General features: G+C 44.5%; 1 protein-coding gene across 1 annotated transcript in view; it reads right to left on the bottom strand.

The window, feature by feature from the left end:
* The window catches only part of LOC138301467 (bile salt-activated lipase-like), a 49155-nt gene that overhangs the window by 12806 nt on the left and 16076 nt on the right, over positions 1-20273 (bottom strand). Inside the window, 6 exon segments of the mRNA XM_069241978.1 lie at positions 2191-2394; positions 3582-3768; positions 6482-6599; positions 8036-8158; positions 13047-13177; positions 17435-17632. Coding sequence (XP_069098079.1) covers positions 2191-2394; positions 3582-3768; positions 6482-6599; positions 8036-8158; positions 13047-13177; positions 17435-17632 — 961 coding nt within the window.

Here is a 20273-nt window from a genome sequence, read left to right as displayed (position 1 = left end):
AAGTGTCTTCCATTGTAAAAGGGTGCAACAAGGCAGATTCAACATGTATCCGTAGTGGAGAAGAAAGATGGACACATTCAGAAAGCCAGAAAGAACCTTGTCTTATACCAAAAGCAGCATGATATTTAGCATAATTCGGAAAATTACCCCACCTTCAATTTTCAATTTCTATAAGCAAGCGAGGGATACCCTTGCTTTCTTATTCTTCCATAAAAAATTGGATACTATAAAATTGATTTGTTAAAAAATAGTATTTGGAATAGATACCGGTAGCATAGAAATAGTATTTAGTAATAAAGGAGAAATCATCATTTTTATAGCATATAGGCATCCCCACCAAGATAAGTATAAAGGATTCCAGGAAGAAAGTAAACGATCAATTTTATGACGGAGTTCTTTAAAATTAATATCAATTGTTTCTTTAACTGAAGATGTAAACCAAATACCTAAATATTTAATCTTGGATAAGGGAGCCCATTGAAAGTCAGAAGTAATAAATGCATCTTTAAAAGTAAATTTATTAGTGGAAGAACCTCAGTTTATCTTTATTTATTTTATAACCAGAGGGTTGTGAGAAGGAATCTATTTCTGCTAGTAGAACAGGAAGAGAGCTGTCTGGGGAAGATATAAAAAGAATATCATCTGCATAAGCAGCTACTTTCAACTGGTTATCACCATAGGTAATTCCAGAAATATCAGAATTTAGACAAATAAGAGTAAGTAGAGGCTCAAGAGCCAGAACAAACAATAAGGGTGAAAGAGGACAACCTTGTCGGACACCACGATGAAGAGAAAAGTATGGAGATACATAGCCATAAACCACAACTGAAGCATCTGGGGACTTATATAATAACGCTATAAGAGAGATAAATTTAGGGCCAAAACCAAGCCTTGATAAAGCTTTAATCATAAAATCCCAATTAATTCTGTCAAATGCTTTTTCTGCATCAATGGTTTATTTCTACATCGATGTTCTCAAACTCAGAGCGCTCCATTGTTATGGTCACCTTCAACTACATTTCTGCACAGGTCAGATAATACCGTAACAGTAACAGGTAGCATATTATCAAGACATTTTCGTCCTCCCTGACTCAATCTCTCTGTCATTTAAGTTTTGAATATACTCACAAACCTTTTATGTATTTATTCAATAAACTGTTTTACATTAGAATTTCTCTTATTCTATTTCACATATGAGGATACAATTCCCCATCCTTCCCTCACTTTTCCTTTCCCTATTGATCCCTAGACAAATCCCCTAAAAATTACAAAAGACTTTTATGGTACCTTTCATTGTTTTCATAGAAATTGTTCAATATGATTATATATTATATGACTTTTCTGGTTTATGTATGTGTATTGTCTAAATAAAGTCTTTTTAAACAAGGAGCATCCATTGAAGAGGTTCATCGTTGCAAAGGGAAAGTGGTGAAGTCACACGGAAAGCATCTGTCCAGCACGGTATGATGTAACCCACAGCAGTATGGTGCTATGAATTCATAAGTCATGAAGCCTCTGAAAACGGGAGAATATAAAATAGTGCAAGGACGTTCCAGGACAGGACAGGAGGGACCAAGAAAAAATTGAGAAGTCAATGAAGAGAAGGAGCATAGAGTAGGTAAATTCCAGCAGGGTATATTTTTGGTTTGGGTCAGAGTAAACATGTGTTGAGTCATGTGTCAGTGGAAACAACTAGGGGTGAGGGTAACTTCTGCCATTTGCTTTAGAGTACATGACATTACAGCACAATTATGTGAGATTACGCAGAATTACACGAGGAACGTAACCGAACATTCAGGGCAATTTCCTTAGTGCAAAATGCACTCTGGCGTCCTGACCAGAGGATGAATTTTGCGCTAGAAAAGTAGAGCTGCAAGCAACAGAACATGAACAGTAGCAGCTACTTCCTGTAGTCTTGAGGTAGGCATTTTTGCCCCAAATTATTATGAATTACATCAGTGGGTGGAATCACATTTTTGTTAAATTCACATTACAAGAGTAACAGGAAATTGCTCAGATTACTGCGGCATAATAAAAATATCACCCAGGTCTAGAAAAAACATGGAGGGTCACCTTTGAAACTTCGAGATGCCCCCTACAACTAAGTGGATCTGGAAAAAAAACACAGACATATATTCATATTCACACGACGTACAAAATCAACGTTTCTGAATAACACACAATACTTACTGGGCATTGCAGTGGTGCAGGGCCAGGTCTTTTTGGATCGGAACCAGGAACATATAGTCTGTTTCCACATCTATAATTGTCCTTTTCATGGTCTGCTGGTTGGGTGATACGGGCCAGACCTGAGTGTACAAGTTGTAGGCCATATTTGCACCCTGAACCCCCTTCTCCAGTGTCAGTCCTTCTACCAGCTTGAACACAGTGTTCCTGCAAACAAAAGAAAATGGGTGCTGATGGGGCTGGGCGTCTAAGAGTCCTTTAAAACAAAGATGATCTTGGGTGAAACCTGTCCAAAAATACTTTGTTTTGCTCAGTTCCCGCTGATTACAGAAGAGATGCCTGCAGGGTACTTAGTTATAAGAGGGTCACAAATGAGTAACCCATTTTGTAACAGTTGAATAGAAACATTTGTGTCCATTGCAACCAGTACTTGGTTTGTGAAAAAAAGGTGCTAGGGCTGTCGTCAGGGAGCCACTGCACTTTGCATCACCCACCGCTGTCTGTTAGCGCAGTCAGTACCAGTACCACACAGCTACTAACCATCATCCTCCTGTAAGTGTGACAATTCAGACTATGCCAAGCCCCCAAAGCTACAAGAATGGCATAGGGGGCACTTATTAGTCATTTGCAAATTGAATGAATAAACAACTATTGTTTTACTTGCCTCTAAATTAAATAAACAGCGCCACCATATGGCGGATTGTCATAGGTGCGGGTGTTAGCAATTAAATGCCGGTGCTGAGCACCGGAAAACACCACTCAAATTAAGCACTGATCATGACCGTCTAATCCTCTGAGTCCCTCTATTGTACCAGCAAAGAGCACCAAACTCACAGCTTCCTACTGCAATGAGCCCGCAAAATTCATGTGCAGACTGTATACCTGCTATTTTGTGTTAGCACATTGTGCACAATTCGTGCCATATTACAGTTTGCACATCCAGGAGTTGGAAATCACACTAGGTTTGGGCATGAATCCATCCATTGCTGTGTGTGCAAAGTGAGATTTTACACAATTTGCTCCCCCTTGACTTGCAGCGGGTTGCTATTGCAAATTCCAGTGACAAACCGTTGAGTCAGGTGCAAACTGTGCCCAATTTGTAATTTTGTTTTAGGCGCAAACTGGAGATTTCACCTAAAACGGGATATACAGATAAGTAGAGTCTATAGTATTGCAATACATTTGTCAGACTAGATGGGTCAGCCTTGTGCACCTCTGCAGTGGATAGTAAATGAAGGTAGCCACACATCAGAAATTGATATGGACAGACCATGCTACCTGGATTTCACATTCTACCTCTGACGTGGTTGCATACTCTTTCCACCATGGAGGTGACCTAGATGCCGCGGCACAAACAGAACCTTCCTCACCCGCACCTGGGTTCATCTCCTTACTGGTTGATCTCCTGAAGAGGCTGGTTGATTTGAGGCACATCGACGCCAGCGAAGAGGTGGCCATTCATGTTGTTCACTCCCGCCAAGTAGTCCACGTTGGCTGCGTTCTTGAAGAGGGTCTCCGGCTCAGCAGGGATGAAGTCGCCATCGATGATAGGGCCATAGGCAATATAATGCACTATGGGATCTGTTGGTGAGAAAAACCAGGAGCAGGGATGATGGGGGTAAATAGTAGAAGGTCAGTAAGAAACACTGGAACTTGGTAAAGCGAGTGACCAAACTTGGGCCCATATTTATACTTTTTTAGCGCCGCTTTTGCACCGCTTTTTGACGCAAAAACGGCGGAAACTTACAAAATACTATTTTATTTTGCAAGTTTGCGCCGCTTTTGCATCAAAAAATGGCGCAAAAGCAGCGCTAAAAATGTATAAATATGGGCCTTGGTTCGATGCTTCGACAATATTGAAATTAGTACAGCCTATTAGCTTACTACAAATGCCCTTCAGCTGCCCCCGGTGATGTCAATGTGTTTACAGCAAAAATCATCATTTTAAGCCAGTTCTCTCTTTACTAGTCAAATGTATGACAATACGGTTGGGCTTATTTTTCTTTTCAGTTTGTCAACTTTTCACAGGAAGTTGTGCTTGTTTTTAGAATGCCATCTGACAATGCACACAAAGAGAGGTAAGGTAAATGGGGGATTTAAGGAAAGGTGGAGCCTGTTCTCTGTCATTAGGGTGAAGTGCACCAAGCCTTGTAACTCCATTTGAGTTAGATGAATAGCTGCTTTGCATTTTTAGACTACAGTGCACTACAATTTTGGAAAATAGTAAGTATTGTTGCATTAACAATACTTCAACTTACTTTTCATACAGCAGTTGTTGCCCGAGTCTTAAAGCTTGTTTGTGCTGTTAAATACACAGATTTTGTTATTAAAAAGAAGGGCGAAAACTCTTCTGTGTGCATTTTACTCAGGAGAGTAAGTGCAACTCTCAGCATGTGCTACTCAAGGAGTTTGCACATGCGCAGACACGGTGTGGGCTAAAAGCAAACCCGTCATTACGTATTTGTATGCTGGAACCCCCAAACTGTTGAGCGACCCACCGAAGGCTCCCACATGGGTTAGTGGATTAAAAGGCTGCACCCAATACTATGGTGGGCGTTATAGCCACACCCCCTTAGAAGCCGCCCAGATACCTACTTCTGTGCTCAAGGGTATTCCAGTGCTCTAACAAGGGGACCAAGGACCCAAGAGCTCAGCCCGAGAACCTGTGGCAAGGCAGCAGTCGAAATGCATTAAAAAAAGAATAGGAACTGTGAAGCTGCATGCAAATGAGGTGAGTGAGCATGGGGCGGAGTCAAAGGTCTGGCTAATAAAACAATATTTTGCAACTTTTGTCGGTCTTTCACCTTTTGGTAAGTACATATAAAATAAAGCAAAGCTGTAATAAAAAATAAATGCAAGTTAAGATAATCAGTGGGAAATACACTATTGTACATTACACACAGTAGAAGATAGGCTGCTAAAAGAAATGCGCAATGAAAGGGTTTCAAAAGTATAGATTTTAGTTATACCCAATGTGCACATAGTGCAATTCTTTTTATAAAACTGTCTATTAAAATCACATACTTCACAGCCCAGCTAGTAACTCTCTTACCATTCAAAAAGTATAAATCAACCTCATCAGAAAGGTTCAAGAGACTCCATCAATTAGAGCTGATCCCGGTTCCAAGCAGCCTTTACATTCGCAGAGTGCCAGTTCTGCACATTTTCATTACTTTTAGGTAAGCAGGCACACTGGCAGGAAGGCTTGTTTAGCTGACTGCCCCTCCCTCGGTTTCACACCACAGAAGACTCCCTGCCCTACACTTCAGCTGAAGCATTTCAACTCTCAGAATTAACTGCCCTAGAACGGTTATCTTTTCACAAAAAGTAGGGGAACTGTTATTCTTAAATTAAAAACGTATGGGCATCTCGTGCCCCTTAGATCCCGCCCACTTTGACCACTGTCGGAAGGGCACCCGAGAGATGGTTTCTGGAACAATTCATGCCCCTCCCAGTGGACCGTGGGGATGTGCGAAGAGGTGGTGGTATGTTAATTTGCACACATTTAGTGCATCCACAGGGTTTTTGCTCAGGTGAAAGGGTTCCTTCATTTGCATGTTGCCACCCCCCCGCCATGTTGGGAACGCCCCTTTACCATTGTGCAGGCACATCTTTTACTGCTGAGAAATGCATAAGGGAACATAAAAACAGCTGTGGACACTTATACCATATAAAACTGCCTTTAGAGAACAGTAAAAGGTGTTAACCCCAATCGTGATCTTTTGCACAGGTGTCTCTCAATTACCCAATTTACTCATAATCAATTGAGCAGCGTGTGAAGGGCGGAAGGATACCCTCTGTGATTTTAACTTAGGGGGGTTACTCTTGCACCTGGTTCCATGACCTACTAAACGTTTAGCTTCCTTCTGCATCTGGCTGCACTTTACTAACAGGAGTAGCTCTCACCACCTGCAATAAATAAGTGCACATCTTATTTACTCTTAAACTTTCTGATTAACTTTACTTCTTTTGGCTATGTACAAAATCTGACCATGTGCGGCGTCCATTAGACCCCTCACAACCACAGTTACTCTTCTCCTAGTGCTTAATTTGTGCCGGTGGTTGCTGGGCACTGGCACTTATTTCTGGGGAGCAGGACTACTTTGATCATCAGAGATTCATTCAGAGCAAGAGAGAAAGACAGAGAGAGGGGGACAGAAAAGGAAGAGAGAATGAGAAAAGGGAAGAGAGGAAAACAGTGACAAAGTGAGAAAGCAGGGACGGAAAGGAACATCACGTGTGTAATATACTTGTTCTTCTGTTGCCAGGAGATGGTCGGGGAGGGGCGACTTACAGTGCAGGCCAGAAGGAGCCACTTTGTACGCCAGGGTAAGGGCTTTTGGGTCCGTGGACTTCAAGCAGTTCACCATGGCCTCGTTGTCACCCACTGGGCACTCCACTTTCTCTGCTAGCTGGAAATGGCAAAAAACAGGTCACAGAATACTCAAAGGCTGAGGGGTGTAAAAGCCATGTCAAGGAAAAGTCAAAGACTGAGGTGAGCAAAAGTCAATTCACAGACAATTCAAAGTCCACGGTGGTTTCGCATTGGTGTGTCACTTTAGAGAGATTATCTATTTTCTCACACATTTAATGAGGCAACTAAAAACGTTTGGGGCCACTCACAAAGCTTACTTACACTTGTGAGTAATTTACACGTGTAATTTACTCTTACACTTTTGAATAATTTGATTACGTTTGGCTATTCACAAAATCTGGATGTAAAGTTACTCATACGCCTACACTTACCCATCTTCAGACCCTGGAAAAGGAGATGGAGCTTAATTTTATGGGTGTAAGTTACTACTGTCAAAAAAGAAACAGTAGCAAGTCCAGCATCACAAATGGTCAACCTTTAATACCGTGACTCGATAGGAATTTGAAATGAATCTCCATAGAAAATAATGTTTACATTACATTAATATTAAAATATTTTACTAACGTATTAAAATGTTTAATCCACTTTTTTAATTTCCTTATATTTTGCCATAAAGAGGCCTTTGAGTCACTCTATGATAAAGAAGAGGCAAAAGTAAAAAAAAAGCTTAAGTCTAAAACAAATAGAGAAAAAAATATTAAACATTAATGTACATTAATTTTATATATTTATTTTAAGTGTAGAACAAAAGAAAAAAAGCTCCAACACTATTAGCTTAATTTTAATTGAATCCTTAATTAATTTAAATATATCAACTGAAATAAAAATTATTTTCTGAAGTTTAAATTAAAAAGTAAATCTCCACCTAAAGTTATATATATATATTTATATATGTACTACTACTAGAAGTATATCAAAATGCAGTTTGTGAATAGGTCTCCTTGTTAATAAACGTGTAATACACAAATGCATGACTCTGAATGATGATAATTGTGTAACAAAGGACAATGGGGTTGTGGCAGTGTTCCTGTGGTTTGACTGATACAGGAATATTTATAAAATGTCAAAACAGTCCAACACAGGGAGCATCAAGAAAAACAAGCACAAACACATGGACTGGGCAATGACCCGCCGGCTCTTCTCGAAGCACAGATTGCAGTCCCCAGCTCTGTTTAACGCGTCAGTCTTGGATCCAGGGTTGCCACTACTCTGTACCTCCCACCTGCAGGATGTCTTGTAGTTAAATACTCTCAGATGAGCATCTCAAGCAAACTCCACACTGTTTAATAACCTGAAAATGACACTTTCATACAGGTGCTCCACATGTCACATATTGAACCAGCAACGGGAGGGACCTCAACCTCATATCTGGCCCAATTTATTTTTACAAACTATTGTTTTTGCTCATGGTGTAAAATTATGTTGATATTTATACAGCGCTTCTTACCTCTTGTATGGCCTAAAGCGCTTGACTTTTTGTGCTTTTATCTTTTTGGCCCAGAAGAGAGGGTCCCTTTGGATGGCCCAGGGGCACAGGCTTCCGCCGCTCTGGGAGATGGCTCGCTTGAACATCCCCGCGTTGTATGGAGTCAGTGTCTATGGTATCCAGAGAGGGACAAAAGAGAAGTGTGTTTAGTGATGAATGAATCACCCTGCTCATCCTTCAAAACATGGCAATATGACCTCCTCTAAACAGAGAAAGTAAAGCAGTGGTCTTCAAACTTTTTAATGCCGCACCTTCTCCCTCCCTGTGAAAAAAAGGATTATCAGGCCCCCCTACAAATTTTTCACAATTATTCTACAAATTTGGAAATGTTTAAATATGCCTACACTTAGTTAGACATTGCAGTTAAGTTCTGTTTTCGTTTTAAAATGCAATCAAATACATGATGCCTAGCATACTATTCTGGTCAGGCAGGCCTTACTGGCGTATAAAAGTATTCTCAGTGTGATTATTAGAAGTGGGGGTGGGGTGGGGGTTTTGAAGAGTATTTGGAGTCTCTTCCCTTTTGACACACACTCCCAGCTTAGATATAAACGATAAAATATGTTAGTGATGGCCCCTTCCAGAGCTACTGCTGCTCATTTATTTCAACTTAAAACAAAGCCCTGTTATCAGCATAAAGCTTATTTTGGCCAGAGTCTGTCATCAGCGCCCCTGCCATCACTTGAGGCCCCACTGGGGGTGGGGGGCACCCCCCGCCCTCCAGTTTTAAGATCCCTGTATTAAAGTGTTTAGGGATCTCATGTACAATCCCTAAAATGTGTCGTCGTTTCACCAAGTTTGTCTTTTTTGATGATTTCTCTACTTTCAATGTTCTGTTTTATTCTTGCACAGTGTTTCTCTTGTCCAAAGAGGCTCATCCCTGAAGACTGCACCTACTGAAAACTCTGCAAATGAGATATTTCTGGTCAAATTTTGAGTTTCTGGGGTTCACATACTTCAAACATCCACTCAGCAGGTTGCGGGGGATATCTCTGCAATGCTATGGTTCCACTGGATGAGAACAAGTGCCCAGGAATCGAAGAGGCCGGCACAAGACATTCAGACCAGACTTGAAGCAGCAGGGAGTGTTTAATTGTTCCTCTAATAGGTGCCTACAAGACCCAAGGCCAGAGTTCTTGGACGAACAAGGCAAGCAAAAGCTCGGCTCTCTCAGGGCAGACATTAGCTGCACTTCCCAGCAGACTCAATCAACTTAACACACTTTTGCTGACTAGAAGACGCGTTCAGAGAGGTAAAATTAGGTGCTGGTCAAAACAGGAAATGACACCTGATTGTAGTGTTGGGGGCCCTGGGGCCCTCATGCTACGGAAATAAGCAACACAGACTCAGTAGCTAGGTGGTATGAACTGCCTCAGGCGCGTGCGCCCGGCCCCTTTTATTGGCAGGGTCGCGACAGACCCTAAAATGGCAATGGACGGGACTTGACAAAATCTACCTGACACGGTGGCTGAATAAATTTAACAAATTTAATGGACTGATTGTTGTGTCAATGATTACTCATCTTATTGTTCGAAGTACAATTGTACTTATATATCATGCCTTGAGAAAGCCCTGGTGTATGCGCCTTGAAGGGCGAAACACATGTTGGCTGAGCTTGTACCTCGCTCTATGACTTATTTATTTTTAAGTATAATTTGGAGTCACTTACCTCTCACTAATAAACCTTGAATTGGATCACTCATCTCGAAGCCCCTTCTTATTCTTTCAATGAACCTTACTGAACATAAGGCAATTGGATGCCTTCAAATTATTGCTATTAGAAGTGGGACCTTACCATATACCTGCAAGTATACTTCTCAAATGGGGGATTAGGGTCCATGTCCTCTGGTTCAAGTTCCCATGCCTGCTGAACGAATTGGCATTTTATACAGGAAGTTTCTTATTTGGACCCTTTCTTATGTAGTACCAGTCAACTGACTGGTGACGCCTGTGTTGGGTGGGTGTGGGGTGCAACACTAGAACGAGTCCAGCTGGACTCTACACTCATGGCTACTATTGTTTTGCATCAAAGGTCTCTTGCTAGAGGTGAGAGCTGGGTTCATGGTGAGAGGGGGAGGAGTGGTTAAGAGCGCAAGATAGGAGTTCTGAACGGAAACTAACTCATGGAGACATAAAAGCTGTTTTTCCAGAGAATGGGGACACTGCATGTGGATTTGCAGGTTGTAATTCCAGGTATACATGTCATTCCTCGTTCTGGGGCAAATACTCCAACTGACTGGATTTATGTGCAAGGATACCGTCCGGAAACATTAATTAAGCCACACAGGGTCCACTGTACATTAATCCAACCACCTCGTAATTGGAACCATTATCTATATTTTTTTCTACCCTGAAACATCATCCTCTACTAATAATGAAAGTGGAAGTTGTCTGGGAAGAAATTCTAAGTGGAGAGGATACGTTCTCGTACAAATTAGAAAGAGCAAAGGTCTTTTGGGTCGAAGAATAGTATTGGCCTCACCTGGAGGGATGGACTGCTTTGCTCTTGCACTGTCAAGGCAGCAAATACCAAGAGGTATATTTACAAGTCCCATGGCACATGGCAGTACACCAAGTGACAAGAAGGTGCATATCTGTCCTGTCCCCCTGCTCTGGTGCACAAATTGCTGCCTAGTGCCAACACAGGCACCCTTGCACCATTGTGGAAGGTTGTCTGCGTTGCAGGCAGAATTATTTTTTTGCAGGAAGGGACATCTTCCTGCACAAAATCAATGCAGAGAGGCATTTCCCTTTTTCTATGTGTGCTGCACAATGATTTGCGCTGCATTGCCTTACACCATATTACAGGGCCATGGAAAGCCTTGAAATTAGCTAATGAAATTAGCTTTGCGTGGCCTGAGATACATATATATTGGTCTGCACTATACGCCACTAGTGCATCACAAAAAAGTGATGCACAGGCGACCCACGGGCTTGTATATATGCCCCAAGTATTTTGCTTCCCCCCCCTCTACATGTGCACGGTGCATGTCTGACAAGGGTCCAAGTCTCGACCCGACTGGGGCTCACCCGACAGATGCTGGCCCACCTCTTGCGGTATATGGGAAATTGAGAGGGACTTGGAGCAGAAACTCCTGCTCAAAATATTGACTTTCTTCAGGGTAGGAGGAGTGGGTGGAATCTTGGCCTTTTAAAGATTGTGTTGTTTCGGCTCAGGTTTTAAAGCTTGATTGCTCTTCAACTTCTTTCTTTGATTATGAGGCCTATTTGTACAAACGCAGGCAACATCCCAGCCTTAAAAAAAAAAGGTGCATGGCTTCTTCTCATGTCACTGGCTTTCAATCTTGCATGTGCATGTCTCTCCCCTTTTGGCAGGATTTTACTCATTGAAGAGCATCTCAGGTTGTGCATGTTGCCACATGGATCACTGGGCCTTCTCAGGTTCTCACTGTACAAGCACAGGGCACCTCACCGTCCCTACAGACTAGTGTTGTACAACTACCTCTATGTTTTGCTTCTAACTTTTATTCTAACTTGCATGCCTCTCTCTTCCACCTCCTCGTCTTTATCACACTGCTAGGAGGAGCACCCCAGGGTAAGATACCAGCACCTTTCAGGTCACCCATGCACAACATCAAAACACACACTTTCCACGTATGATCATTACAAATACAACTTTCTGCCAACCACCCACTCCCCAAGGTGTAGTATGCTAAACGTTTGAAAACCCACACAGAGGTACGGTGCACTGAATTGATACTACAACACAATACTACTTCAATATTACTGACTACAAGTATTTTTTTATCTCCTGCACCTGGGTCCTAGCACCTCAGTGGATGCGCACACTCTAAAAGTTTGTATTTGACCCCCTGGTCACTGGTTAGAAGCCCAGTGGGTCCACTCAGCCTTTCACCCTGCCATGATGATATCCTGTGGGGTGAATGTGCACTCTATAAATATATGTTATGTCATATTCTTTCCAACAGCAAAATCCACTTAGAGGGGCATCCTTACTGCAGTGGCATTTATATATTGTACTGTTGCACCTAGCAATTATTGATGCCATGATGCTCTATATTCACTCTGTGCAGAATTAGTGACCCATTTTGAGGTATGCACTTTACAATGGCACATGATGTTTGCAAATTGCAAATCTTTGATCCTGGCAGTTTTTCTCACAAAACGTCTGAGGGAAAAGACAGCAGGCACATCTTGTGATCCCAGTTTGGATCAGGATTCCTGAGGGATAGAGAATGGATCCTTAAACAGCTTTAGTCACTCTCTCTGAAAAACCACAACAAAAGCAACAGGTTTTCATTGCTGGTGAAACACAGGAATGGTGGGCAGCTCGGGCAGTCAGGGAGACGATTGGACAATATCTGGTCCACTTTGCGTGGCTTCGAACGGCCTCATAGATGTGGAGTAAGGCAAGGCAGCTGTGTTGCCTTACTCTGCGCAAGGGAGGCATTCCATGGGTGTGGCAGTGGATGTTCCCATGCAACACCTAAGGATTTTGACGTATACCCAGATTTCAAAGACCTTGTAAACCTGGGGATGCACCAAAACCTGCAGCCTCCCCAGGGGAGACGCAACGAGGACTAATAGCTTTACTTCTCCTCGTTTTTTTCCTCTTTTTATGTGTGTTGCATTCTGCAGCACACACAGAAAGAGGAAAAAACCTCCTAGGATTGATTTTGTGGAGGAAGGTGTCCCTTCCTGCACAGAAACAATCCTCCCTACAATGCAGGCACCCTTGCACCATGATGCAAGGGTGCTTGCGTTGGTGCTAGGCAGCCAAAACGGCACCAGCGCAGTGGGAAAGGAGAGGAATGTGCGGTATTACATAGATACGGAACATTCGCGCTCTTCCCCGTTGACTCAGGGCAGTGCGGTAAGGCGGCTCGCTGTGCTGCCCGCCCTGCGTCAAAAGCCAATAAATACAGACCTCTGTTTTCAGATGGCAACGGATGAAGCCCATCGGGATGCCTTTCTATCCACGCCACTGCCAGTGGAAGGAATCATCAGATTTCTTACCTGTAGATCGACGCTGACTCCCCCTGCAGACTCCCCGAAGATGGTGATGTTATCTGGATCACCCCCAAAGGCAACAATGTTTCTCTTCACCCAGGAAATGGCCATGTGCTGGTCCCACAGTCCGTAGTTACCTGGTTAAAACACAAATGCATTTAAAAATCCAACACAGGGCTGTCTCGGCCCAACCTGACCAGACTTCCAAAAGCGCTGGTCTGGCACAGAAAAAAACATAAACTCCTCATTGCCTTAGGGTCCGGCCCTCCCCCACTAGGACAACTAGAAGAGGCAGGCACTGAAGCAGATGAAGTTAAACAGAATTCACATCTACTGGGAGACAGTTCTCTCCCAGCATTACACCTTGCCCTGAGGAAGCCCCAATTCTTGAAGGCGCAACGTTGGACATCTTCATGATCCTGCCACAAGGAGAAAATCATCCAAACTAAACTTGTCAAAATGTGTACTGGCATCCTATACCCATGTGTCATGAACTTTATTTAAAAAAAAAAAGTATTTGTAATACAGAACTTGCTAGCCCTCTCTTCGATGAGCTTTTGTTGCTCCTTTCCTCAAAATTCTTGAATTGACCTGAAACATAGAATGTTCTGGAGCAAACCTTAATAGACCGACCGCAATCCCATTTCAGTGTTCACACTCTCTCTTTTAGTCCCTACTTAAGGCTCCTGCTTCCGCCATCGAATGCAGCCGCCCTGCTCAAACTTTGGGATGCCTTCAAAGCATCTTACAAAGGTGCCACATGTCTCCTGGGACTAGTTAACCCTAGAGCCACATATGAAACCATCTGCCACGTGTGGCTGCCTTTCACAGGCAGGTTGTTCGACTGGCTCCTTTCCAGGAAACCACTCAAAGTAAGAACTGAGACCACCTTAGTCTCCATCCAGCCAAACAACTGTGTTCATCATACATGTTTCCCGTCACTTACATGTTTTCATATTTAGGGGCCTGATTTGGACCTTGACGGACGAGTTACTCCATCACAACGGTGATGGATAAACCGTCCACCAAAATATAAATCTGATAGGAAATAAAGGGATTTATATTTCGGCCTCTGTGGGCTATCCATCACCATTGTGAAGGAGTAACTCATCCGCCAAGATCTAAATCAGGCTGGAAGTCTTCCCCTCATAATCAACCACCATGTCATATCGCCCACTGTTGGCGACACATCAACAAAATCATCATCAAAATGACTTGTTCAGAGCTAGCCTGAATGGCTTGATGATATATCGAAATTAATGGCCCACATTTACTAAGGTTTAGCCACAGCACTCACGCAATGCAAGCGGTAGTGTCTATTTTCTTACCATTGTAAAGGCCCCAGTGGACAGTGCTAAACTGCGCTGCTAGCCACACTCACTCCACCTCTCACCTAGGGACCACCTTTCATTACACACCTCAGAAACATCATTTCTGGTCACTCCTGTGCCATGTTTCCTGGTTTGGTGGGGCCAGGGCCGGCTTTAGCGCTGGTGGCGCCCGGTGTGACAGTCGTTTTGGACACTGCCCTCCATTATGATCTCCTCCTCAGATTCCTTCACTACCACCCAGGTAAAGTGCTCCTCATCTCCCCATAGCCCGCCTCTCACATACATTTCATTTGTTTTAAAGGGCTGGTGAAGGGTGACTTTACTAATCCACTCAGCTATCCACATAAAATACAGAACTGTTTTTTGCAGCAGGCACATTAACCCTCTGTGCTTCTTTATGGAGAGTCAAAACTGCCACTAGACAAAACTCAGGTCTCTTTCTCTATCAGGAATATTAATCATAAGAGTTATCTTGACATGTTTATTGCTGCCTGAAAGCTGGACACACAAGAAACTCTGCAGCAGGTGATTTTAAATAGTACTAATTGCTAAACACAGCACACCTCCTTCTGCTGTCAGTGCTCCCCCTCCAGGTCAACGCCTACTGCAAGGGTACAAGTCCCTAAACCAGGCCATGGGTGCGGCCACCTTGGATGAGTGTGCAGACCCCTATCACATACTCCTCTCATATCTAGTCCAGACCTCAGCCTCCTGCTCCCCCCATTAGTAATGTGAACTATCATAAACTCAGTACGTGAATTTGCAAACTCTCTTTCCTTGGTTTCCTCACTAACAACTCTCTTCTTTCCTAGTTTGGGTCCCATAGGGCCAGCTAGCCTTGAAGCAGAAGCTTACAGGTGGGATTTTCATTTGAACAAAGAAACATACTGGAGGGCCAACAAGCCAGTGGCCGGAATAAACTATTAAAATCAGTGCTTAATTTGTAAATAAAAATGTGCCGGTGCCCAAAGCCCTCCTCTTAAACATGCGGCTGCTGCAATTAAATATGGGAACACGAAATACTGAGGCAGCATAATCCTGTAGCCATCTCGGGCCTCTTTAACCTATTTACAGCCACTCTCTGCCCCTTCAGCTCACTCTTGCAGCTTTCTGCTTTTTTTCCCTTTGTGACGCTTTTTCGTTTTTCTCTTCCTCCGTCTGTCCCATTTGTGTCTGTTGCTCCCAGCAAATGCTTGAGACAGAAGAATAAGTCCCGGCCCTCGAAAATAAGTGCCGGTGCTCAGCACCGGAAACAACAAGCACAAATTAAGCACTGATTAAAATATTCTGGTTTCTTTTGAAGTACGTAATTTAACTCAAATATTCGCAGGTCTGAGTGTCTATTACATCTCACAGATATTCATTGGCCTCGGATGGAATGGGGCCCGCTGAAGTGTTGGGGGGGGGGTGTGCCACAGGGGCTTGTGCTGAAGGTCAGCAGGACACCTCGGTTCACAAGTCCGCTAACTGCTGAACCGAGACACGAAAGCTAAAAGCGACACAACTTCTGGAGTAACTTGTGCTCGATGAAAAATAAAGTGATTTCCACATAAAAATTAACAAATGTAGAAATGACAAGGGGCAAAACAGGCTTTAAAGGCTGTGCAGCATTCTTCTTTAGGGCCAGCACCAGTGCCATTTAAAAAATGATGGGCCCCCTGCAGAATATGGCCCCTGAGACTCCTGAGACTCCCATATCTCAGTAATAGTTATAGTACTGGGGTGCCCAAAGGCCTTGCCCCCTGCTCCACAGGGGCCCTGCAGCCCCATCAGGAACAGTCAGGATGTTTTTAAATCTCAGAAGAACTCTGGGAGCAGCATTGTGAAGTTCTTGGAGAAACTTAAGTAAATTGCTTCACAATAGTCAGCGACATTGGAATTATGCGGCAGGAGAGGGCCAAACTATGTGGCAGGGTTGAGTAAATTATGCGGCAAGAAAAGCCAAATTATGTGGTGTAATGCAGCACATTTAATGATAGCATTACTTCGTAATTTTGTCAGCTAACATTATCTGAGCATTGGTTGCACCTCACTATTACCACTTCAACTCTAACAATGACCAACAGAACGGTGACCAGTCAACCTCTCTAAAGGGCCTTCCACTGTGCAGCATCACGTGTCGCTGCGTTTTTAGTAACTGTTCAGATAGAAACAATTTGTATCGTTAAAATCTGCAGATTATGCGGCAGATAATGGATTATGTGGCAAATGTGGCAAAGCTATAATTGTGCAAAAATCTCCGCGGCTGCACAATCTCATAATTCCAGTGGCCCTGACAATAGTCAAGCAGAGATGAAATGAAGACACTGGCAAATGATACCTGATGTGATGACCAGGCAAGCGCAGGCCCCACTTCCGAATGAGTTGGTAACAGAAGCAGGGCCCTAGGGTGGCAGCTGGTACCCCTGGTCACCCCTTATTGTGGTGCATGCTGTGGGCCAAGGGTAAATGTATCACACAGTGCGAGGCAGAATGAAAGAGGTCTACAGCACGCTTTGTGGGACAAGGGGGAATGAACTCCCCCTGCTTCCCGGAGCTCCAGCACCTCTCCAACAGGTATACAGAGTTCCTCCACCTCCTTGCCAGCCTGGTCCCACACATGCCATCACTTTCTGAAACCGAGTAGGTCCCTCTCTTGTTCCTTCGTTGCTCACCCAGGGCCTCTACTCGCCTCTCAGTTGTCAACCAGATGCCTAAGGCCAGCTTCTGCTACCCACAATGCACCTCACTGTAGTCTATGAGGACCATCATTCCATCTACAAGGCACTTCAATCATTTGCTGGCTCCAGAAATGGCGCTGCACCTTCAAGGCCCCTCATTCCTGCAAGGTCTCATTTGTTTATGTGGATGCAGCATCCTCCAGAGAGCAGTGCGCAGAAGTGGCAGGTCTAGTGGACTCCCCCGGCCGTCCAATAGCTGACCTGCCACCCTCCCTCCAGACCTCCCAGCCCCCCCACCAGCACACAAATCCCCTCTGCCCAGCTCACATACCCTCAGCATCCCCAGCCTTCCCTCCCCACAAGCATCAATACCGACCATTGCGCGTGTGGTGGGGACCCTTACCTGCAGCGTTAGCATCTCCGGTGCTCAGGAAGCCCAGGGGCCCCACGCGGTAGTTGAAGGTCACCACGATGACGTTGCCACGCACGGCCAGCTCTTCACCGTCGTACAAGTAGTTGCCCAAGAAGTTGGCTCCCTGACTCCCACCCAGGAGGAAGGCTCCCCCGTAGATCCAGAGCATGACGGGCATGTTGGTGGAAACTGTGGTAGAAAAGAGAAGGTGTCAGCGCCCCCTTGAGGTGGGGCATGGCATGGTGAATGCTGGAGAGAACAGAAGGTGTCAGTGCCCCCTGGAGGTAGGGCATGTGCACGGAGACTGCAGGAGAGAAGGTGTCAGTGCCCCCTGGGTAGGGCATGTGCACGGAGACTGCAAGAGAGAAGAGAATAGAAGGTGTCAGTGCCCCCTGGAGGTAGGGCATGTGCACGGAGACTGTAGAAGACAATAGAAGGAGTCAGTGCCCCCTGGAGGTAGGACATGTGCATGGAGACTGCAGGAGAGAATAGAAGGTGTCAGTGCCCCCGGAGGTAGGGCATGTGCATGGTAAATGCTGGGGAGAAGAGAAGGTGTAACACCCCCCTGGAGGTAGGGCATGTGCACGGAATCTGCAGGAGAGAATAGAGAAGAACAGGTGTCAGCGACTCCTCCAGCTAGGTCATGTGGGCGGCTTCTGCGGGATAGAAGAGAATGTGCTAGCGCCACCTAAAAGTAGGGTGTGTCAGTGGAGACTGCATGAGAGAAGAGAAGGCGACAGCCACCCCTGTAGGCCAGTAGTGCCAGTAGAATTTCCAGGTGGGTGTGCTGAACAGTAGGACCATTTCAATGAAGTCAAAAAGTGGTCTTATCACAAAGGCAAGTGCAGAAGCAATCAACCCCTTTCTATAGGGGAACAGTGGCTCTTTTTTGTTACCTCCATTTGACTCAAAAGCAGACACTTGACAATGCATAGATTTGTTCAAACATCGTCCTTTCATAAAACCAGGAGCCATATAGTCTGCATGGGATCATATCCATACTTCCTCTCAGGAGGAACACAATTCCTCCTCTCTGTTTATTCCAGAGGGATACCTTAGCCCAAAGCTGGGTTCAGGTGATTGCCCTCATGCTGATTTTATTCATTATTTGGCTTTGTTTGTAAAACTTCACATGTCGATGATAACAACCTTAGAAATAATTTATGAAGCAGCAAGACGAGTGGTGACTCAAGCAGCTGCATGGCTGAGTGGAGGGAACTGCCAGGCAGGGCAGATATTGAAACCTGGGAGGAAAGACCCAACAAGAGGTGTTCTTAAACAGCAAGATATGAAAGTTATATGGAACAGAAACTGCCTGTAATGCTGGACAGAAGCCCGCATGGGACAGAGGACCTACACCTTAGTATTCACATTTGCAATACCTTTGCAACCCTTGTACCATAAAAGAGCAATCAGAACTGAGCCACAGTGGGCCACTCTGAAAGAAACATTGGGCGAAGGATGCTGTGGTCCTTGAGACTAGTGCATACTCCTCACGGTGCTCCAAGTCTGGAGACGTAGAGTGAATCTGTCACAATCTGTGAATGTTTGCCATCTAACACTGTTAATCTGTCATTCTTCGATGTTTTTCAACCACAGGAGAGGTTTGTGTATTACCTATGAATCGCAAGGAACAAGGTCTTGTAATGACTCACAATTGTGCATAGCAACTTGCAAAGTCAATTGTGAATTGAAGTGCATATCTGTGAATTGAATTGACCTTACATAAAGTGTCTTTGTAAAATACAAGTTCACCCCTAGGGGCATACTCTCATTGAATAACATGTTTGCTACCCAACTCAATGGAACTCATTTTATTGACCTCAGAAGGATGAAAGGGTGGGTGGATATGCCATGATGCAAGCCTGTCAATATGAGGCCAGCCACAGATTCCTAGAGTGGAATCGGTACACTGAGCCACCAGATATGGCTTTATATTCACAAAGTGAATGGAGCTGGCTTTGCACGTGAAAAGTATTCTTATGAATCTGGCTCATATGGACACAAGGCCGCCTCAGTCTGTACCCTGAGAGTGCTGTTTGGTTTAAGCCCACACTGCATGACGAGGGAGCTCACAAGTCCCTGAGTGAGCAGTAAAGTGCAAGCCCTGGTGTAACCAGAGAGATGGTGGTGCACTGGCGGGCGCTGTTTGGCACCAGTAGCCTGTGGTGACTTAGGTGTGTGCAGACGTTGCCCATCCCATGGCTCTCCACAACTCTTGTGGGCACAAAGCGTGGAGCGTTCAGGTATCTAGAGGACATGGAGATCTCAGTCTGGACCCAGGAGTCAATGGTGTTGTCAGTCTGGTGCATGTGACTTACCAGCTGGGATCTAGAAGTTATGGCCAGTGTCACCTCAATCAACAGATCGCGGGCTGTGTGAGCCTGGATCCAAGGATCACATCTTTTGTCTGCCCGGATCCAGAGAACATGTGGTGGGTGAGCCTGGATCAAGAGAACAATGGTTGTGTGAGCCTGGATCAAGAGAGCATGGGCTGTGTGAGCCTTGATCCAGAGAATATATTCTGGGTGAGCCTTGATCCAGAGAACAACAGTTGTGTGAGCCTGGATCCAGAGAACATGGGCTGAGTGAGCCTGGATCCAAAAAACATGGACTGTGTGAGCCTGAATCAAGAGAACATGGGCTGTGTGAGCCTTGATCCAGAGAATATATTCTGGGTGAGCCTTGATCCAGAGAACAACAGTTGTGTGAGCCTGGATCCAAAAAACATGGACTGTGTGAGCCTGAATCAAGAGAACATGGGCTGAGTGAGACTGGATCCAGAGAACATGGGCTGAGTGAGCCTTGATCCAGAGAACATGGACTGTGT

This window comes from Pleurodeles waltl, chromosome 6 (assembly GCF_031143425.1).
Source record: "Pleurodeles waltl isolate 20211129_DDA chromosome 6, aPleWal1.hap1.20221129, whole genome shotgun sequence".
Classification (NCBI taxonomy): domain Eukaryota; kingdom Metazoa; phylum Chordata; class Amphibia; order Caudata; family Salamandridae; genus Pleurodeles; species Pleurodeles waltl.
Note: the sequence above shows the minus strand (reverse complement) of the source record. Positions and strands in the feature narration are given on the sequence as shown.